The sequence below is a fragment of the Meleagris gallopavo genome, chromosome 2, assembly GCF_905368555.1.
Source record: "Meleagris gallopavo chromosome 2, MGAL_WU_HG_1.1, whole genome shotgun sequence".
Classification (NCBI taxonomy): Eukaryota; Metazoa; Chordata; class Aves; order Galliformes; family Phasianidae; genus Meleagris; species Meleagris gallopavo.
In genome coordinates, this window is record NC_139405.1 from 14,791,761 (window position 1) to 14,814,638 (window position 22,878).

Sequence of the window (22,878 nt, forward strand, 5' to 3'; positions counted from 1 at the left end):
GTGCCGGTTGCTGCGCAGCGGGACGCGTACTCTCGGACCGTGCTTTCGTCAAGAAAAATCGTCGTCTGCTTTTCTGTTGTCGTTCTGTTTTAGAGATCACCGCTGCGAAGGATGACGGCGGGCTCCGTGTCAGTGCCGCAGGTCATACCCCTTCGGAGCCCTCTTCCAGGGAGGGCCAAGCACCGGATAGACACCAGCACTCGGGTAGAAATAAAGTCAGGTACGAACTGCAGCTCTGCCTCCGTAGAACCTTTTCTCACGCGATCGTTTGAACCTTTTAGCCTCCATACCGTTGTTTGCAGATAACTGTGGTCTTTGTGATCTCTATCATAGAATCACAGGATGGCCTGTATTGAAAAGAACCCATGCCTGCAGGTATGGGGCATCCTTGGGCAACCTGTTCCAGTTTATGATCTTCCTTAAGTAACCTGGAATGTTACCTATTTGGGTACACCAAATATATTTGCACCAGCATTTATTTTTTTACATGCAAACAATATTATTGACCCAGGGTTACTTCAGTACTGCTTCCGAGGTGAAGCTCTGCAAGCAGTTGCATTTTGCTGTGACTGCAAAGGCAGCGTAGGAAGGCACCCTGTGCCAGGCTCACCCCAGCGGCCATTCCTACATTCCTGAAACTCCACTTGCCATCAGAGGAAGAAATGTTTTTGTCTGTTGCTAGAACAGACAAGTTGCTGCAGCGTTTTCCTGCAAAACCACCGTATGGCTACTTTATGAAGAGAAATATTGCTAGTAATGAAATTGCAGTCATTTGGTGAACAGATTTTCAGTGAGAAACAGTTTTGTTCTGAACTTTTATGCAATTGCTTCTTTATGTGAGAAAAATCAAGCACAGTACTGAGTATTTCCAGAGTTGTAGGGATGGTGTTTGTTTTTTTTCCAGTTCCTGCACAGTCTGACTAATTACTTTCTCTGTGTTGTTCAGATACACCTGAGGTCTCTATTTATTACACTTTAGATGGAAGTAAACCAGAACTTTTTAGGAAACCTGGCTATGGAGAGCATAACACTTTTAAGTATAAGAGTCCTATCACGTTACCAGTTGGGAAAATAACAGTCAAGGCTCTTGCAGTTACCAAGTAAGTATCCTGGTTTAATTGATTTCTGTTTTGGAAGGGACAAAAAGCAGCAGCGGCTTGGAGCTGTGCTGTTTAATGCAGTCTGTACTTAGCAAACAAGAGGCAGCAGTCTCCCCAGCCAGTTTGCAACCTAAGTGATCTTTCTGGGTTGCTTTCTCATATTGCTTTTTATTCATTAATAGTTTATGGGAATGGATTATCTCTAGGACGTTTACCTTCCGGGCTGTGGATGTAGGCCAATGATCCCCAGAGGCTATGGCTGAGAGACTAATAACATACACTGTACAGTGGGGTCAGAACTGCCAGAAGAAAAACTATTATGGTGTTCCTTGGGGTCAGAAAGCACCCGGTGTAGCTTCTGTGGGAGAAGCATACAGTGCCAGACCTCACATTGTAAGTACAACGCTGCATGTGCAAGAGTAAAATAAAAATAAAACAGAGAAATAAAACAGAGAAGTAAAATAAAATCAGAGAACTGGATTTTGCTGCACAATCTTTCACTTTCTCCTAACTTCATGGTTAGTGACACACAAGGAACACATGCATTCTCTGTTGTATTTTTATCCTTTTTTTTCCCAGTGCAGCTGGGAATCTGGGCTTGCTGTTCCCCACTATTAGCACCAGCAGGTAGCCTTTGCTTGTGTCTGCACTGGCCTATGACGGCATTATATTCCCTGTGCAAACCCTAGGTCTGTATGTATTTTCACATATCGCTATCTGAATTAATAGTTCTTTCCAGCGTTTTATTAAGACATTTTTCAGGTGCACCAAATAGATGCTCTGGAATGAAAGCAAATTCTGAATTGATAGCTTGTACATTTATGTCATTTTAATGTTACTGCTGTAATTTAACAAGTGAGAAAGTAGAGAAGGCAGATAGAGATGAAATTAATAGTGTGCTATCTGCTGCTTGACTGGGAAAATGAATATGAGATTCTGAACAGAGAAGAATTCTGTCCTTTGTTGCCTGCAATGCTGGCAAACAGTAGTTATTCCAGAAAGCAGACAAAGCAGCATCAGGTGTTTTATAGGTAAAAGATGTTGAGGAACTAAACTATCCATATGTTTTACTGTTAACTTCTCAGTGTGCACGTTAACTTCAAAATAATAATAATATCAAAACAAAGCAGACGTTTTTGAGAGTGTTGCCCAGGATTGTGCTTACTAACTGAAGTAATGACTTGCAAACTTAGAAGAGATGTTTCAGAAGATCAACCGTGTTCACCAGTGGTTTCCTTTTCACTGCACATGGTCTTATGGCACGTTTATAGCTTTGTGATCATTGACTTTCAGGGACTGCAGGGAGAGTGCTGTTGTAACAAAGGTGTTTCTAGTAGAGTACAAGCAACCAAACATCCTCTTCTCTATGGAAGACGATGACAAGAAGTTCCTAAAAGATATCACAACACAGGCAAGTTTTAGCAACTGTAATCTCTCGTCTGAATATAGAAAGTTGGATGTATGATAGTGCTTAGAGATTAAAACTCGACTGCCTGTATTTTTTACATATTTTATTTTCCCTGTTGCTCATCTTTGCAGCCTCAATCCTTTTTATAAAATGAAATTTATAAAATGAAATGTTTTTTTCTTTTCTCACTGTTCTGTCATGACCAACTCGGGTTAAATATATTTAAAATATATTTATCCTCTAAATTTTTCAAATGCTTACAATGAAAATAAATACTTTAATTATATCTTTTAAATCATAACAAATAACTATAGTAAGGAAGGATTAGAGCAAAAAACAACCAATCCTAAGTAATCCAAATGAAATCACTTCTTAGGAGAAGGAAGATGAAATGTTCACTACAAAACCAAAGAAAAATGGAATGGATGTGGAAATCAAACCTGCCTGGAGTGAATCACCCCGGGAATTCCAAGGTATGGTATGACTGTGGGAAATCAGAACAGACTTTTTTTCTCTTAGCTGAAAATACAGTGCAAGGTTTTCATCTTATGTATCGTTAAAATATAGATAATTCTAAAAAACATCTCAGTGGACAAAACACCTTCTGAGAAGTCCAATTTCCATTTCTCAACACTGCAAATAGAGAACAAAAATTGCCTTCTATACATACCAGGTTGCTTATTAAAAAGAAAAAAATGTGATTAATTTCTGAGCAACATAAAAAGCCTTAATCTTGTACAAGAAAATGACATTAAATTGATGGGATTGCAAATTTGTTTGCAGTAAGGTTTTAAATAAATCCACAAAGCAGAAACAAAAGCTTGATGGATTTTTATACATAAAGGCTGTTAGCCTGTGGTAACAGCAATGGGAGTGTTCAAGAGCAGGGAATCATATTAATGTTTGTGCATTTTACTCTTGGTTTTTGAAAGTGCAGGAAGGAAAAAAAAAAAAAGCTTGAGCTTTTTTTGAGCAAAATATAAAAGGAAGCTCTTTTGGAAAGGAAAGAGGTTTCTTCTAGTTTAATTTCCTGTAATTCCACACAGTTTGTTTTAACCCAGAATATGGATGTGAAAATGAGTTATGGATTGCTAGAAATATGCTTGCCTATCGAAATTTAAAATTTGAGAGTATGAAATAGTCATATTGACATATATGTTAACTGTGTGAAGTGAATACCAGTGGAATAACAAGTTTTTGATTTTAGACTTGGAAACAGCAAGAAAGACTGACCGCAAGCCCCTGCAAGGACCACAGCTCCTGAGCAGCCCTTTGGGAACAGCAGGGTATGGAGAGGATTCCTCAGCACTACCAACAGAGTCCTTACAGGCAAGGAAAGGGGCATGGAGGATAACTGTACAAGTCTGTCCAGAAAAGAGAAAGATAAGAAAATTTGTGATCATTTTTATACAATCTCTCGGAAACTAGTCCTTTGGCTGTACTGTACAGTACTGATTTAAAGTTATGGGTAAAGACACACTTCAGTAGGAAAGTAGTTAACAGTAAAGACAAAACCAAGCATGACAGATTACCAATGCCTGCATTGTTACAAATCTCTTTCTAATACATTACTGAAACTGCAATTAACAAATATTTAAAACCTAAGATTTAAACATCCTGTCTTGGATGAGACAATTTTATTTTTTTTTAAGAATCTCTGGGTCACTAATACAGCTAGTGGGAAATGTATTAGATATTCCTTAAAGCAATATATTTCAATGCACTTTGTCCCAAATCACATGTCTTTAGTTGAATTAGCTAGATGCATTTACGTGTGTTTTGTATGCATTTGGCAAACATTAATTAATGTACAAGAATTACCTTTCTTTCAGTTTGCCAGTTCTGCAGTGACCAGCCGGAAGAGCCTGGCAAGCACACAGGTGGCGAGGATCCAGAGGGAGAGAGATTTCCTCAGGTAAATGACTTCTATTGACATCTTTGTCCTTAGAAAGAAGCAGAGCAATTGCTTCCAACAACCAAGTTGATAATGCTGTGAGACTCTACTATAAATAAGAAAAGCAAGACAGATACTCACAGTAGAAGGTGACACAGCTCAGGTATCACTAGATCTTACATGGTGAGTAAAAATCATGAAACTTTGTAGCAGCAGCCAGAGAGCTTCCACCCAGCAAAGCTCTTCCTTGTTCAATCTCCTGCAAAAAACACTGGGGAATGGCCTAGTGAGCCACCATAGACTAAGAACCACAATTTACAAATCAGTGGCCTAAGTCCAGACACAAATGGTTCCAGATTTGTCATTGTTATGCACCAGTACATCACCAAAACAAGATCAGCCAGCTTGTTGTTGTTTTCAGATGTGCATACTGCTCTGCACCTCGCCTGTCTGACCCCTCAGCTCACTTCTGCCAGGAATGTGGCTCTCCTATCCCACCTGTGCCAGTGCATCGCTTCCCATCCCCTGAAGGAGCACAGGTCAGAAAAAAAAATCGTAACACAATGAATCCTCTTTGGAGGAACTTCCTCAGCAAATTACATATTAATTGTTTAGTCACTCTTTCATTTGCGAAGTTCTTATTTTTTTTTTTTTGTTTGGAAATTTCAGCAGTGGGACCAAAGTAGTTATTCAATGGAGGGCAAAATCAACTGGATTACTGTAGGTGCCACGTATTTTAATAAGGACAACTTTATAAAAGTAAATTGTATTTTATTCACTTGTGCCAGGAAACATCACCAAATTCAGATTCCTCCTCATCCTGCAACAACGACTGCATCTTCAGGAGCTGCATATGCATCTTATTTCAGTGCTAACTAGTGAGGTTAGTTAGTTAGTAACTAGTACCAATGCCATAGCTGTAGAAGATCCATCTAATATGCCTGAAGATTTGAACAGTGGTATGTGTGTATGTCAGAACACCCTGAGTTTTTGCAGTTATGTCTATAACTGTCTTCCATAAGCTCTTCCCAGGAGATAATAACCTTATCTAATGAGTCAATGGTGTTGTTTTTTTTCCCCCTGTATCCTCAGAAAGATGTCTTGTCTGAGACAGTGCTGTAGTTTCCAGAGATAACTGAAAATATTCAGCACCTCTGTAGTTAAGGTTCATAGTTACAATGACTTGAGCTACCTACACACATTATGATAGCATTTAAGTTTATTGTAAAGTAACTTAGCACCTTTCTGGCACATGTATCAGCAAAGCATTCTCTTTGATCAATGTCAGCTTTTATTTTTTGCTGTCAGTCCACTGACTATGCTGCTGATATAAACTCTAATGAGCAAGATATAGAAAATACAATATTGTGACATTTATGACAATATTGTGACAAACTGTCACAATATCACTAATGATCTCATGATAATGTTAATGATCTCCTTAATAAGATGTGATACATTTTTTCTTTCAGATGGCACCATGTCTTGAATGCAAACATCTCGTGCCAATGAATACGCCCACTTGCATTGTGTGTGAATCACCAATAGATCCACAACTGCAGCCCCAAAACAACACCTGCTTTAAGGTAACTGAGAATAAATACAACAACATCATAATTTAACTCCTGGCATGCATTTCTTTAACAGGCGACAACTCTATGAATATTTTGATCTAATGTTAAATACCTTAAAGAAGCATTAAGAGTTAGTAGAGTTAAAAAGCTTGAACAGGAATAATTGTTAAAGACAAAAACACATAAGCTCAGGAAGGCACACTGAAGAGCACCTGAGGTAGAAGCCCCAGTGACAGGAATGCATGGAATTATATTTAGTAGGGATCATCTTATCAATTAAGTGTATTAAATATATTCTAATTACTCTGCTTACCTCATCTGATTGTGAGTGCTCAGTAGAGGTCAGCTGGAAGGATCAGGGCAATCTTGGTCAGTGATCTGAAAGTGCTGATGGCTTTAACTGGACAAAATTGGCCCTATAAAATACTCCCCCCGTGCGGGCACGTGGACCATGGGAACCTTCCTCAGTCCTGCTGCTGAGGGAATAGGTTGTCGAGGGGACTGATACTGCACATCAGCAATTGGTTGTGGAGCTGTTGATAAAAGGGTTTTAGTTTCTATGATTACAAGACCTTGCTTGAGGATCAACATTTCCTTAAAAGAGATGGGATCCACCTCACTAACAGGGCAAGGGTATCTTGGCTAGCAAAATATCTTTATCAGGCTGACCAGATAAGGAGAGCTTTAAGCTAAGAATAATAGTGGAATAAAAGTTCCTAACAGCCCTGTGAAGCAGGGCTGACAAGCACAGGAACACATAATCAACAAAACAAGTTTTTTGTTTTTTCCTTGCAAATAGGGCTCCCTCTGTTATGCGTGAGTGCAGTGACTGCACAAGCTGACACTAATGATTTGAAAGGTCTGCGGGTATTGATACTGGATCTCGAGTGAATTGTACTGTAGATTAAATAAAATAAAACTGGCACAAACATATGTAGATGTGTGACAATCAGGCAACAGCTTAACAAAAATCTGAAGTCCACAGCACAGACTTAAAGTATCTCTTCTACTTGCAGAGCTGAATAAGCATAGCAATTTCTAAGATAAAGTCCTCTTGCTATGATTGTTGTTCACTGTTTTCAAATACTGTATGAAATGTATTCTTTCTGTATTTAAAAGGGCAAAGTAATTTGTCAGGCATGTGGCACAGGAAATCCTCTTCACCATAAACATTGTGTGACCTGTGAAAGCAAACTGCCTGAAACACAGATGGTAAGGCTTGTATCGACTGCGGTAGCATTAATGAAATCAAACCATAAAATTATTTGCTTTTCAAAGCAGAAGTCATGTCCCTATGTGCCTATGTTACAAAAGCAGAGAATCCCGCCCACATGCCATATTCTGGATCAGTACTCCCACAGATGCACCATCACAAAGGACAAGCTAAACATTATATAAATATATCCTATACTTTCAAATTTCTCCTGTGGAAATCAGGACTGGAAATGCTATTGTCAAAACTCAGGATGCTCTTTAAAAACAGGTAGCTGTGACTCCTAGGGAGTCCTGCTGGTATTCAAATTATTTTTTAATTGCAATAGAGAACTAGAAGAAGGTCGTTCTCATTGATTTAAATTACTTTGTGAAAACAAAATCATCTTTTACATTATTTTTGTTATCTCCATTTGCTGCTGCCCCTATGCAGATGAAGTTCCCATGTTTGTATTTAGCGCTGACTCTGCACCAAAAAAAAGTAACTGTTCCCTCTAAAATTGATGTTTGCTTCAGGTCTCATTTTAGATTGCTTATTGAGTACCTTGGAAGAACTTTATTTTCACTTCTGAAGAGGGAAATCTTGTATGAAAAGCTTAGGATACAATTCACGTCTTCAGATTCTCACATAAAAAAGAGAGAAGAATAACAATTTGCAAGTAAAAATCTGATCATTATGGCAACATCCTGAGTTTTAAAACCATCAGTAGCTAGATGCAAAGGTCTCTGGTATAGCCAGTGAGGTGTCACTTCAAAGTGAACTTCAGTAGGAATCTGTACTTACTTACCTAAGATGATCATGTGTTTAACTGCTTCACTGAATGTAAGCATTAATATGTAACTGCATAAAGTTGGCATGTGACTTGAATGGTGAGCTCTGTAATAGCTAAGAAAGAAAGTTAAATGCTCATTTAATCATCAATGCTCTACAAACTTTACTGACAATATCGATTGGTAATAACCAAGAGTAATTCCTGAATAACTGATTAACTGATCATTAGTAACGATACTGATATTGCTATTTATGATTATTAAATAATTTAGATGTAGAACATGATTAGACTCGTTAGTTCCGTGAAGCAAAACCTAATAAAACATTTTATGCCTATTTGTCCTAGTTAGGATCTATGTTCAACCTCTGGAAGTTTCAGATGAAAAAAAAAAATCTTTCTTTTGCATACCCATGTAAGTAAATTGTAGTTGAAAAACTAGGTAATATATAACTTGTATGAGGTAAATGTGTGCAAAGAAATATCCACGTGGCAGATATCACTGTCTGAACACACTTTCCTAACATACTACAAGAAAGCCTTTAAGAGGTACTGAGAAAGTACTGAAAAAGTACTGAGTCTTGCGTTTTGGATTTCAAAGTACATGTTTACCAGGAGAGAAACCTCCTTGTTGATTCCAAATATACTTACATGGGGCCATATGAATAAGCACTCACTGTAAAAGAACAGGATTGCAAAAGATTTTTTTTGCACTATTTTGTACTAAAACAAACAGTAAATTAATTAGTACCACATTTTATTGTGGCTGTGCAAATAAAAAAGTGGCAAGTTAGAGCAAAGTCAGTCTGTTGCTTATTTTATGTTGAAATAATTCCTTTAGGCTGAATTTTATGTTATCAACGCAGCTTGCTTTCCTGTTTCACCTTATTTAGCCATTGAACTTTTCTTCGTAAGACCTGTTTTCTACCTAATGCTTACCTTGTTTAATTAGCCCATGTTGGGAAGAGATCCCCCCCCACCTTATACCAGTCAGCAAGGGAAGACAGTATTCTGCTCAAAATGCAATCGTGTGAACCACTGTGAGGCACGTTTCTGTGACTGGTGTGGAGCCAAGGTACGCTGGTCTTTTTGTTGACAAATCTGTTTTCATTCATCTGTGAGCTGCAGCAATTACAATTTTCTCTTTGCAAAACTCCTGTCAGATAGTACACAGTTACTACTATCAAAACACTTGCTTAAGGCACACAGGATAAAGAAAAAATAAAGGCTGAGGTTACATCTTGACTCCACTTTAGTCAATGACTTAAGGGTTTAGAGACGTAAATACATTGCCATGGATCAGTGAGCACCACTTTACTCCATCTGTTGAGATGCAATAGCCATGCACTCTGCCAAAGTAACTTATTCATTCAGAGTTAAAGCATAGGCTAACATAACTCAGGTTTTCCTACATTCCTACATCCTGGACTACGATCATCTGTCTATTCAGGCAGCTACCAGAGATGAGATGATGCATGCAACTGTTTTGGCTGAAGGCTTTGTTAAGTAAAGAAAAATATATTCTCAGTGAATGCTCGGTAAAATTTTTGCATGGTACAATCAATATGAACAGTTTCTTTCAGCATATATTTTATTAATATAGCATTTCAAGGTAAGGTTATTTTCCCAGAGTATAATACTTCTTTTTGTTTGTTTCTTTCTGTGAGCTGAGTCTACATAAAACTGAAAACATTCCCCTATAAGCAAACATAGGGGTCAGTACTGGGACCACTACTCTTAATATCTTCATCAATGACATCAATAGTGGGATCAAGTGCATCCTCAGCAAGTTTGTGTATGACACCAAGCTGTGTGGCATAGTTGACATACCCAAAGAATGAGATGCCATTCAGAGAAACCCCGATAGGCTCCAACAGTGGGCCCAGGAAAACCTCATGAGGTTCAACAAGGTCAAGTGCAAGGTTTTGCACCTGGGCCATGGCAACCCCCACTATCAGTGCAAGCTGAGGGCTGTAAAGATAGAGCGCAACTCTGTTGAAAAGGTCCTGGGGCATTCTGGTGGATGGCAGCTAACAATGAGCCAGCAATGTGCCCAGAAAGCCAACTGGGCTGCATCAAAAGAAGTGAGGCCAGCAGGGTGAAGGAGGTGACCCTGCCCCTCTGCTCTGAGCTGTGATACCTCACCTGGAGTGCTGCGTCCAGATGTGGAGTCTTCAGTACAGGAGTGATGTGGACCTGTTGGAGCACATCCACAGGAGGGCCACAAAAATGATCCGAGAAACGGAACACCTCTACTACAAAGATGGGCTGAGAGCTGGGGCTGTTCAGCCTGAGAAAGAAAGAGAAGGCTCCAAGTAGACCTGAGAGCGGCCTTTCAGTACGCAAAGGAGGGCTGTAAGAAAGAAGGGGCCAGGCTCTTTAGCAGAGTCTGTTGTGATAGGAGAAAGTTTCAAACTAAAAGGAGGGAGATTAAGATTGGATATAAGAAAGAAGTTTTTTTTACAATAAGGGTGATGAGGCAATAGAACAAGTTGCCCAGAGAGGTGGTGGAAGTCCTGTCCCTGCAAACATTCTAGGTCAGGGTGTACAGGGCTCTGAGCAACCTGATCTACCTGTAGGTGTCCCTATTCATTGCAGGGGAGTTGGACTAGATCTGTTGGAAAACATGTTTCTCCACATCATGGTGCTGAGATTGCTCAAGAGTCAATTTTGTATCTACCAGTGTTAGTCATCTGGTATTTGGTTAATGTTTCTAACCTAGTAGCTTTAGATAATGTTATTTTACTGCCTTTAAATTCACGTAATGGCTTTTCTCTTCCAAACTGTGCATTGTGTTTCTGTAGTCACAAGTGTCTCATTGAACTTTCCAGCCTGACCCTCCTCCATGCTACTTTACTTGTTTCAAGTGTGGTACAAAAACTCGTCCATATGCTCGGTTCTGTGGGTCCTGTGGTGTTTACATAGAGCCCCCATCAAGGTTGAGCTCTCAAAATGGAGTTCTCATGGATTCTGGAGACTCGCTGAGGTTTTCTGAGGTAAGACACAGAAATTCAAAGCCAGGCTTGAATATAGCTAAAAGACATACTGATATATACCAACAGTGAACTAACTTAACTCCATTCACTTCCTTTTTGAGATGTTGTGCTCTGTGAACACACTGAGAGCAAATACAACCATATTTCTACTCTGACAACTATCTTCTTCACAAATGTAGACTTAGCCAAAGGCTTTAATCCAGTCAATATCAAAATGAGAAACAAGCAGCTTTTCAAAAGTCTTCATTCTTTAAGTAATTTTATCTTAGTATTTGCGTCCTGCTAATACAAGGCACTGCTTTATGCATGTGTGACACTGCTTTGAAAATTCTGTTTTAAGAAAAAGCTGTGACACTTAGCAAGGCCAACAAGTGACCTGATTCTGCTAACAGTCACAAAGAGTTTTTCTCTCTCGATTATTTGTGATAAATTGCATCATTGTTACTGACTGATAACTATAACCAACAATTGTTAATGACTCTCCTTTCTAGCTTTGTCATTCTTTTACAATTTTTATACTGTTTTAGCTGTAAGCCATCTAATTATATTAAACTTTTTCTTCCTCTCCACCCTCGACAGGCTAAATCACTTCAAGCTCAAATTGCCTGGCAGCCTCTTCCTATTTCGTTGTTCAAATCAAGAACAGAACTAAAAGAAACAGAAGATAAAGGAACCCAAACCGTTGGACTTTTTTACCCATCTAGCAAACTGCTGGAAAAGAAGGAACTTGAGTGGGTTTTACACAAAGAAAAGCTGCAAAAGATGAGTGATCACAAGCCTCTCCTGACAGCTATAAGTCCTGGAAAAGGTTAGGAAAAGCTTTGATTTTATGTGATCGTGAACGACAACTGTTATTCAAAACAAAGCCCTGACATATGACCTTGTCTAAATTCAATAGATTACAGTCTATGCCATGGGCCATCACTGACTGACATCCTTACAAGTCTGTCTTCCAACCAGTCTCTTGTAAATGAAATGCCTTAAAAATCCAGTCACCAAAATAGCTAAAAGAAAGCACGTCAGCAATAATAAAATTGTGGCTAATGAGTCCTGAGCAGTCTTCCTAGAGTGCTAATGGTTTGATTACCTCAGATCCTAAAAGATCAGGGACAAATGTATCCTATATCTGAACTGGAAACCAGTGAACAACTCCTATTCCACAGTGAAAGATAGGTTCAGGGAGTACAGCAATGGAGCCTGTTGGGAATGTTATTAAACAGAATTCTGAGGCACTGAGGGTTGTAGCTCGTGAAAAATATGATATGAGGCTTGTCCATGTGAAGAATTTGTATGGAATGGTGTTGTGAATTAAACAGATACTTTGGAAGAAAAATAAACTAGGGAAAGAGACTCTTAAAAGCATTACAAAGATAGGGTTGGTAAAAACATTGAGAGATCTGGTAGTCTCCATTTTACAGCCCCCAGAGGTATCAGTACATCACTCATTGCAGAGACTGTCCATATAGACAGTGCTGTATCAGTATTGCAGTTTCCTTACTCCTTGGCTCTAAAATGTGACATTTTCTCTTAGTAACATCACTGTAGGAAAGACAGCATTTGACTTAACTCAGCATGTCAGAGAGCTTAATTTAATCAGAGATAATAAAAGATTGGCTCGTAGTGGTGCAGCTTTTGACTTGTGAGAGAACAACTTTCACTAGGAAAGATTGAGAAGAAATTCTGAACTGCTTTTGAGCAACCCCAGATTTGCTAATTTTTATCTGACTTTAGAACAGTCAGCTGTGTTGAAGCTACACTCTCCATTACAGCCTGCCAAGAGCTGAGGAATGTATTTCATTCTGAAAAAAATCAATGTCAGATCAAGTTTTTTATGCTGTTCTCTTACCTTGATGGTAAGCTTAATGAAGGGCTTGAAAGTACATGCATCAACGGGACTGTATGCTGTCACCCAGTGAAAGCTTTGTTATATAGGCCAAATATGTTCCAGAGATTCCAAAAACAATGGAAATGCTTAAGCTTTTCATACGCTCTCCCACACATAATTGAAATGCATGTATTTGGAGATTTAGTTACATAGAGCAGGGTGCCATATAGGCTCAGTTACTATGTCTGCAGCTTTCAGATTTGTCTTATTGTTAGCTGTCAGTGACCTCAAATCAACTAAAAATACATTCAAAAATGTACAGTTGCTAGTTGTACTATTGTACTTTTAACCTGAAATCAAGTTTCTTCTTTACACACGGTCAGTTTAGATTCCAAAGAACTCTGAGACACGATTTTGTTGTGAACAGAGCTGCCCTAAGAATGAATTATATCTCATGGATGAGACAGTATTCCATTTTTTTTTTTTTTTTTAAAGAGTATAACTTACTTGATCAGTTACATTTTCTGAAGAATATTCAGTCCTTTTTTTTCTTTTTTATGTCTCTGTGAAAATCTTCTATTTTTTAAATGAATTATCAGATGAGTAGATGAAATACTAATTGTAATGTCAGGGATTTTTCTCCTGCTTAACTCTCTCTGCTCAGGCTACTGGAGAAAACAGTTGGATCACATTTGTGCTCACCTTAGAAGCTATGCTCAGAACAACCTTGAATTCAGAGCACTGGTTGGAGAACCTCGAATGGGAAAGGTAGGAGTAATATCTTCCAATCCAAAGCATCATGAAAAGATTATTCTGGCTGGTAGACAAACACTGGAGTAAGCATCTCAGTTCTCTTTAGACCTTGACCCATTTCTATGTGGAGATTTTTGTTTTTGTTTTCCATTTTTCACTTAGTCTGTCACTGAATTTTTATTTCTGCCTATAGCAGTTTCTTTTCTTCTCTCACCTCAGTAAGAGAAGTGACAGAAGCCAGAAGGCTCTTGCTTCAGCTGTTTTTACAGAATCCCACAGCAGGCAATCAAAAAGAGGCCACGGACATCTATGTAGTTGTTCAGTTAAATAAGCCCTACTAGAAATAGCATTTAGGTGATATGCTTGCCCCTGCTCAGAGCTGCGTTACACCAGCAGATAGCAGTAATTCTCTGTGGTTATATAGCCTACTTTGAGGATAAACTGTATCAGCAGTGGAACGGTGAATTCTTTTCATATCAGAGATAGGGCCTTCAGTGCACCAAAGTGCATTAAAATTATCAGATTGTAACAGCAAGAAAATAGAAATTGGAGCATCTTCCTAAAGAGTCCTAGATGACACAGCTCGAATGACAGATCATTCAGTCCCTGTCCTGAGGGAGGTTCAACTCTGCCTAAACTGTGCCTGACAGATGTTTGTTTTGAAGCTTTTAAAACTCACCAACAATGGAGATTTCACAATTGCCTGAGGCGGTCCTTTTCTGCAGTCAATTATCCATTGCAGTTCAGCTGTGGTACTGTATTGCTTTCTTTGGCAGTCCTGCTGGATTAAGGAGTTGCTTCCTTTCTGAATGAAGGCTTTCCTAGGTGAAGCCAACACAACTGTTCCTAGGTGATGCGCTAGCGGTTATGACACTCGGCTCAACAAAGTGACCTAGGCTAAAAAATATCTGGAAAGAAAAAACATCAGTACTAGTATAAAAGAAAGTTGGCAGCAAGCAGATGGAGGTGGGATGAAGGCAGAGGTATGATTAGGAATTCCTCAAACTGGCACAGCTACTGGAAAACTTTTCGGTGTCTGACCTTGTTCCAGTTCAAACTCAATGCATCTTATCCTGTCCTGACTGATATGACACAAAAATGAAGAAAGTAAGTATAGCACATAGAAATTGCTATAGAAAAAGCTCATGAATACTGAAGTGAGAAATCTGTTATTTGGCAAGAGTTCTTTTTTTTTTGGAAGGTTTAGTAACCCATCAGATATTTTGTACCTGAGCTGTATACCCACTGAGACATATTTGGTAGACCAACATGTTCAGAAACTGTAATGCAACTATAAATATAAAAGATATCTGCTTGATAAAGGTGGTACAGCAGGTGAGGTATAGATCCAGTGCAACTCGTTTCCTTTGCTACAGGCATTGGAAAGCCTGAGTTGCCTACTGCTGCTTTCCTGGGCTTTTGTCATTCTAATATGTTGAAACCACTGTCCCCAAAAATAACAGAAGTTATTCAAAGTCGATGCCAACTATCAGAGTATAATGCCTTTCTCAGTTGTAATGCAGATTGGAAACATAACCAGCCTTATCTTAGAATTCTCAGTCTGCTGCAATATTACCATATGAGATTCATTTCAATTCTTTATAATCCCCTGTGAGCTTACATATAAATAACTTCAAGACCTTTTTGTAAGCAGTACTCTCTCAACGATACAGAAAGTTGCCCATGTTTTGTGACAGATAGCACTTCTACAGACTGATACAGCTAAAGCAGCAGTCATTTCTCTTGGCATAAGGAATCTAAACAACACAACCTGCCATGCAACTGCAAAATCTAGGTTGAAATTGACTGTACTCTTATGGAACACAGACATTTGGAATTTCAGTCTTCCTGACGTTCCCAGCTACTCAAAATACCACCTTTTGTTTGCTCAGTTAAATGGGAAGCATTCATATAGTATTAGAAACAGATAAAAGTAATGTGATTTTATGTATTGGCTCTACAATAGATACTGACAGCCCACTGACATGACTCGTTATGTATTTTTTTTTAAGAGATGTTAACAGTTGCTTGGTTGCTCTTTCCCTGCAGATTACTTCTGCTGCCATCCATGAGAATGACCATCAAGTCACTATTACGTTAAATTATGCTCTTGCTATTAACAAGGTCAGTTTGGGGGCTGAGGCCTGTTGTCAGGCAGCTGGTGTAAAGTTATTGCTAGAGCAGTCAGGGTAACACTGATATATTTTAAATTCAGGTCTAAACAAGGTATTTTGTTCAGAGGATGTTAATTTATCACCTCAGAGAAAGGAATCTTTTTTGTTTTCTTTTGGAGCTGGTTCAACAGGTATCTTTATCTGATAAAGCCAGACTTCACAATCGCATTGCTATCATTTTGCGTTTCATTAATTTACTATTAATATTTATGATTTTCTTTCTAGTGATGATATTCAGTCATTCTAGCACCTCTTAGCACCTTATCTTAGAACCTCCTTCTGTCTGCATACTGTGCTCTTAAGCAACACAGTTAATAATGTTCAGTAGTTTGGAGATCACGTTTACCAGATCTCCTGTAATACTATTAAACCCTCAAAATCCCTACTTCCAGAATCACCATGCTACAAAAAAAACCACCTACACATTCATTTTCAGCTTTTCAAAGATGGAAATCTGCCATCTCAAGGATTCAAAATTCAGACTCTGTCTCCTGTGTAGAACTTGAAGAGCTCTCCTTGCCAAATGGTGCCTGAGAAGCTGTATCACTGCATTTCACAAATGAGGAATTAATCAGATCTTTCAGCTGGCAGAGGCACTTTCATTTGGACAAGAATCTTCATTTCAATAAGCGAAGCTGTATCACTTTTTCTTTTCTCCTTTAAATCAGAAGGCACTATCACATAGTTTAGAAGGAAACAATGCATTATCACACCTGAAAACAGAGTTCAATTACAGATAATCATGTAATCTGAGACTGATATTAAAAGCCTAGTTTTTTGTTTTTGTTTTTTTTTTAATATGCAACACCACTGTTTTTGTGCTACAAAGATTGTAACAGCATAATCTGATTAACTTCCCACACTTGATCATTCTACAGGGTGTTCATACCAAGCCAGTCAAGTTCAAAAATCATTACCTGAACAGCGTAACAGAGGGCAGAGATGAACAGGATGGCAGTCAGCCTACTTCTGGTAAGAGTTTTTACTTCTGTCATTGTGATATAAATATTGCAGTCAAGAATAAGGAAGTGCTGCTTAGAATGTTAGACGCTGGGACAAGCAAACATATATAAGGTGCACATTCTGTACCTTAAGTTGATCTTTAAGTGTCAAATTCTGTTTGAGTTGTGATTTCTGCAGTGTAGACTGTCAAAAGCTCACAGGTCTGCCTCATACCCAGAGAACAGCTGGAAAGGCCAGTGAACTGTGGCTGCAGCAGTGTTTTTATTCTAGCGATGAAAACTGCAGATGCTTTGCATATTGTTTTCCAATAGGAGCCAATATTATCTCTACATTTGAGCTCTGCCAGGGACTTCAGCGTTGATATGTTTGGCAAACATAAGAAATGATGAAATACATTAATAATAGACTAGTTTTCAGAGACACTTAACTTCCATTCTCCCAGTGCCCTCCTGCACAGTGGTATATATATTTTAAAAATACTGGATGTACATATTTATTTTCAACGTCCTCTAGTCTTGTTCTCAAGTATTTGGGAACTAAAAAGCACTGAAAGAATTGGTAAGGTTTTTAGTCAAAACAATTAATGAATCCAAGTCAAACTCAATGAATAGCTGCAGCTAGCTAAGAGACTCAAACACTCCAACTCCATATTTCACTGAATCTTCATTTCAAAATAGCAAGTTTTTAAGTCTGCTTGAGTGCAAACCTTTTGTTAAAACCAGTCCGATCTGCAACAAATGTTTCATCACTTTCTCTTGTAGAAAACAGATAAATATCACTTTGATTTCAGCACAAAATGAAATATTTTGGGGATCAATTATTTCCAGATTTTTCCCCCGAGTTCTTGTTAGAATATTGACTCTGCTTTGAATTGTTTGCTCATTTCCCTTTCTGGTAGGCAAAGAAGATCATAATCTTTCATATTCAAGAGGCAAAATAAAGAGAACAAAATCAAGAACACTCACAGAAAAAGAAGATAATCTCCTGGTACGTGTCTCCTGCTGGTACAGGAAAAACTAGATATAGAGCAGCACTAACAAGAAAAAGGACACCCAAGAATAAAAATAGAAAGCTGACATGGGGAAATGGAGTTGGGAGGAAGGAGACAGACGTCCAACTTAATTCAAAACCTGAAAATTGATGGCTGACATTTATTTCAAAACTGAAAATGGTTAATCTTTCTTCCTACCAAAAGCTTAATGAGACTGTTCCTGGTTTTGGATTCATTCTGTCTTAATGACACAGCATTAAGCCTAAGTACTGTCGCAGAATGATTTCTTATAGTTTTTTTTAAAAAGCAACATTTGATGGAAGCATTACCATCGTCCCTCAATGTTGCCTCCTGGCTCAGTCCCCACAGAACATCCCCTTGGCTGTGCTGTAGCTGCTGTATAAAGTCTGACTGCAAACAAGACAGGTTACGTGACCTATGCAACAAGTTTTAAATTAGCTCAGTTTTCCCATCAAGCTGAGATGTCAGACAGCTAAGGCATTCTCTAATGCAAGAAGCAAACCTCTATTTCCACTGGAGACCAAGCACTCAGGAAGCATTGCCTACTCTTTTATTCATTATTTCAAGAGGGAAATGTGCAGTTATCTACGCTTGGATCATTCAGCCTACTCAATAGGTGGAAGATGTAAAGCTTTGTGATGTGAGTCCAGAGATAAAAATGATTTGTCAAGTGAGTGGGCTTTTGAAAAGGGGGGAAGAAAGTGAAAGGGTGGAAAGAAATAAAATGAAAAAGGTGTCGGTGTTGCTAAATATTTAGTTAAATAAGTTCTGTAAGGCAATTATTATTCATTTTCTAAGTAACATGCTCCCACAAGTTCTGGAAGCTTCAGACTTTGATTCTGTAGGAAAGAACTAATGCTGTGTTTAATTTTACTGTTGTGAGAAAATCTCTGTCCAGCCCTGGACAGATGTATTGATGTAAAGCTAATCATTTGCAGATCTGTTTACAGAATCAAGACTTCAGTAGTGAGATATTAGCCTGGGTTATCCAATTTGCTCAGATTCAGAAATTCCCACAGAAGGGTCTGAGGTAATGCAGGCTCAGCTATACTGCAGTCTTCCCTCAACAAGATTTTGTGGCGTTTTCCAACCATCACCCAAATGCAGATATCCCACTTGTATTTCCACTGCGTGAAATGTTAGCGACAGTTTCCTGTATTTCCACAGCCAGAGTCCAAGCAACTACTGGATGAATTGGGTACAAATGGGAAAGGAAGAATCACCTTGATAGAACAGTTACTTAGTGAAGTAAGTTACCATTTCACCTTACAAATCTTTGACCACTTATTGCATGAATATTAGCCTGGCATGTGATTTCAACTTCACACTTAGGAGGTAGCCTCCTCACAGTACAACCATCTTCATGTGGAAGAAACATTTTAAATGAGAAAAGTCTACTTTACATTTATATTATTTGTCCCCAAATTTCAATTTAGCGGGTTCATAAGGAATTCTCCTCTAGGTTTCACAAGGCCACGTAGAAAGAAAAAATGAGTGTTGGGGGTAGAGTCCTTCAGGCAGAAAAGAAACAAAGCACACATCCTCTGCTTTTTGGCTGTATAGTAAGTGCAGCTTGACTGCAGGAATCTGTTTTGACTGCCCTTGTTATATACACATACTCTGGTTCTGAGCTAGGAGACAACAGTTTTCAGATGGAACATGAAGAATCAATACAATTTGATATTTCTGTCCTGAAAATAGAGACCACTTTCCAGTGTAAACTGACATTAATGTTAAAGCACAGTGGAAAAATATGGCTTGTAACAGCTTACCTTCCTACTGCACATTCTAGGGAGCTGACCCAAACTGCACCAACAGTGAGGACCGACCTGCTCTGACGGTGGCTGTCCTTAACAGGCATGCAGAAGTGATCTCTCTTCTTGTACAGAAAGGCGCTGACATTGACCAGCAGTCAGGACTGTAAGTGAGCTGTGGTTCCCTGCCTCGGGTCTTTACCAAAAAGGTACCTGTATCATTTCAATTAGAAAATCTACTGTTCTATTTAATTTCTTTCCCATCAACTTCACTTAATACACTAAACCACATCGAAGCACACAAAAGAAATCAGTGCAACTTCTTGTATATTCTATTCCTATTAATTTTCCTTAGTTTAATCTGTTGTAACATTTCCCTACATACCAGGGTTTCCTTAGCAAATAAGTACATTGCTGACTTGTTCCGTGCAGGCACAACAACACCGCTCTCCATGAGGCAGTTCTGCTTGGACTGGAGGGAGAGGAATGTATCCGAGCCCTGTTACGGTAAGTGCTGCAGCTGGGCATCCACCCAGCATACCTGCACAGATCTAGCCACCAATGGTGATGGATGAAAGCCTGCCCAACACTCAGAGCTGCCCCCTCACAGCTAGCCTTGCAGGAAGAGGCATCCAGAAAGTCTAAGCAACTCCACATCAGTGCTTACATAGAAGCAACTCAGCTAATTCCAGTAACTCGGAATGAATTTAAGAAGCTTAAAACAATCTATTCTTTACTTACAGTTGCAATGCAAATATCAAAAAGAAGAATACAAAAGGACAATCGGCATATGATTTGGCTGTTACAACTGGAAGTAATGAAATTATTTCATTGTTTGCAAGTGAACTTGGACAGGGAATGTTGGATAGCCTCACAAAACCAAGGGACATTGGTCTTGTCAGCATTTGATTACAACTGCCTCTTCTCCAAGATGGAGCTCAAGATTCTCTGAATTCAAGAGAACTTAAGCTCACACATCCAGTTCAGTTCAGCCTGCAGACTTTGCTGAATCATACAATAAACTGATTATTTTGTAAAACATTCTCCCGCTTATTCCCAGCAGTTCAGAGTATAATTCTTCACTGTCTGTGCACTGGTGAAATTTCTTTTCCTTCCCTAACTTGCACAGGGAGAATGACCAACCTTGTCTTACATGGCACAGCAACATTTCAAGGCGACCTGGTGAACACTCCTAATGACACTCTGATACCTGAGCAATAGCACTGCAAGCTGGGCTTTGATACCATTATTTTTCCATTTTGACGTTAAAACTGCATTCAGTTTGCTGCACTGCCTTCCACTTTCACTTTTAAATGCTTCTACATGAGACAACAGCCAACTCTAACAAAAGCTTGTAAGGATACTAAGCACACTACGGTTTGGTATTACTAGACATTATTAGCCACCACAATCATATGTTCCTGGAGTTTTAGTCCTTTTTATTTCTAAAAGTATCCATAAGTACTGGTAGCATTCAGTACAAAAATGGAAAGGTCTGCTAGCTCTCACAAGTTTTTGCAGCAGGGCTACCAGCACTTCCAAAATGAGAAGAACTGAGTTTACAAAACAGAATTAAAAAAAGAACAAATAAAAACACCAGTAACGGGTAGAATAAAAGAATCCCTGCTGAAAAAGACAATTATGCAATGCACCAAATCCCAGGTACTTCTCAGACAGACTCAGATAAGTAAAGAAGAATTCAGCACTGTTTTGCTTCTCACAGGCGTGGCCATTGCAGAAGTGGTCCCAGGAAACAGCTATTCAGACAGCATGGCAGTGTCACAGCACATACACCCAGCAGAGGAGCCTAAGGGCCCATGTTCTCTATCGCATGCCGCACGTCCTTGGCTACATCTTCGATATCAGTCTCCTTCTGAGAAATTGCTTTTTTCTGCAAATAAAAACAAAACCTTACGCTGCCTTACTGCACGGAGCACCAGTCGGTACCAGGGCCCCATAAGGGCTGGAAGCAGAGCAGGGCGGCAGCAGGGAGCCGGGAATGGAAAGCAAACAGCCCTTCCAGCCTCGGCGGTAAGGGAAACAGCGCGCTGCCGAGGGTTACGTACAATTACGTTTTTGGTCCGCTTTTTATCCAGCTTCAAGAACTCCTGCACCGTCAGCTTAGCGGGATCTTTCTGAAGAGAGGCAAAAGCGCAGCCCGCGGAGTGCTTTTTGTGTTCCTCCCTAACAAAAAAAAAAAAAAAAAAAAAAAAATCCCAACAGTTCGTAACGGCGCCCGCTCCCTTCCCCGGCCCGGCCCGGCCTCCCCCCCCACTCACAGCGGGTCGTCGTCGGGCTCCCAGCCCTCCAGCTCCTTGAGGCAAAAGAAGCACTGCACAACGTCGGGGCTGTTCTCGCTGGGGCAGTGCACGAAGCCCGCCGCCGCCATCTGCGGGCACAGCCAAGGCCGTCAGCACCACCCAGACCCCGCCGCCCCTCCCCCCCCCCATCCCCATCCCGCCGCCTCCCCCCAGGAAGGCTCACCCGCTCGGGCGTGCAGGCGCAGCCCTCGGTGAAGGGCCAGTTGCGGAAGGTGGCGGCGCGGGTGGAGACGAGGTAGACCAGCCATTCCTCGGGCAGCACTTCGGCGTAGGCCGCCATTTTTTCAAACGGCGGCTGTTGAGCGCGCGGGGTAGGGCGGGAACGGGGCGGCGCGGGGGCTGCTGGGAGATGTAGTCCGCCCCGCGGTGGCAGCCATCTTGCTGCCGTGGCTTGGGGCGGAGCGAACCTTAACGCCCAACCAGCGCTGATGAACGGGCAGGATAAGCTGATCTTTAGCAGCTCCCTGGCTGTGAAGCATCAAAGCACACACAAGCTCTTGAAGAGGTCTGGGCTTCGCTGTGCTCAGTCTCTGCTCCCACGTAACACCAATAGGTCAGGAAGCACAAATGACATCTGGTGCTCAGCTTCCCTGAGGCTGCTTTACAGCTGTGTCAAAAGCTCCCTCATCCTGGTGCTCACCAAGTGACAGCAGGCAGAGCTCTCTGGCAACCCTGGTGTTTCCCCAGGGCTCCCAGCCCGTATCAGAGCACACACCTCATCTCTCACAGAGTCCGGCCTCGTCCTCTCACCCTCAGAAGACTCACGCTGAAGGCAAGGGGTGAATTTCTGCTCAAAGTGCCTCCTTAGCATGCTGTGCTCACTCACACAGCAAGCAGAGATGTAGATATCATCTCTAACAGATATCTTGAGCATCCAAGATGCCCCACCTGCATTCTGAACAGGTACCGCCAGCTTCATCAGTGCCCTTCAGATCTGGTTTGCTGGGATCCCCTCACAAGTCACGAATGCCTTTTTAGGTCATGGCCATTTCTTTTTGCCCAAACTATCAGCAATGCAATCTTCAAGACAGCTGCACTTTCTTCTCACTAAAGCCATTAGGATCAACAGGAAAAGAGTTCATAGGGAACAGTTCAAAGCCATTTGAGACTTTCACAGGCAAC

General features: G+C 40.2%; 2 protein-coding genes across 7 annotated transcripts; one reads left to right on the forward strand and one right to left on the reverse strand.

Annotated features, from left to right (window-relative positions):
* Window positions 1-73: 73 nt before the first annotated feature.
* Window positions 74-21,355, forward strand: DZANK1 (double zinc ribbon and ankyrin repeat domains 1). Of its 6 annotated transcripts, none has more exons than XM_085219007.1 (20): window positions 74-220; window positions 947-1,100; window positions 2,394-2,511; window positions 2,885-2,981; window positions 3,716-3,837; window positions 4,341-4,423; window positions 4,824-4,941; window positions 5,875-5,988; window positions 7,096-7,188; window positions 8,911-9,033; window positions 10,790-10,954; window positions 11,534-11,762; window positions 13,444-13,547; window positions 15,582-15,656; window positions 16,585-16,678; window positions 17,568-17,656; window positions 18,849-18,929; window positions 19,474-19,601; window positions 19,868-19,942; window positions 20,565-21,355. In XM_085219007.1, exons 1-20 carry the CDS (start codon window positions 112-114, stop codon window positions 20,629-20,631), a joined length of 2,238 nt encoding a protein of 745 aa, XP_085075133.1. In that variant the 5' UTR covers window positions 74-111; the 3' UTR covers window positions 20,632-21,355. The 6 variants fall into 6 exon arrangements, with proteins under 6 accessions (XP_085075133.1, XP_085075130.1, XP_085075131.1 ...); XM_085219004.1 differs by lacking the exon at window positions 20,565-21,355 and adding an exon at window positions 20,179-20,474; XM_085219005.1 differs by lacking the exons at window positions 15,582-15,656; window positions 20,565-21,355 and adding an exon at window positions 20,179-20,474.
* Window positions 20,854-22,371, reverse strand: LOC146544875 (baculoviral IAP repeat-containing protein 5-like). Its single transcript, XM_085219031.1, has 4 exons — window positions 21,920-22,371; window positions 21,715-21,824; window positions 21,502-21,619; window positions 20,854-21,326 (listed from the first exon to the last, which is right to left on the reverse strand). The coding sequence occupies exons 1-4, from the start codon at window positions 22,034-22,036 to the stop codon at window positions 21,243-21,245; spliced, it is 429 nt and encodes a 142-aa protein (XP_085075157.1). The 5' UTR covers window positions 22,037-22,371; the 3' UTR covers window positions 20,854-21,242.
* Window positions 22,372-22,878: the final 507 nt, after the last annotated feature.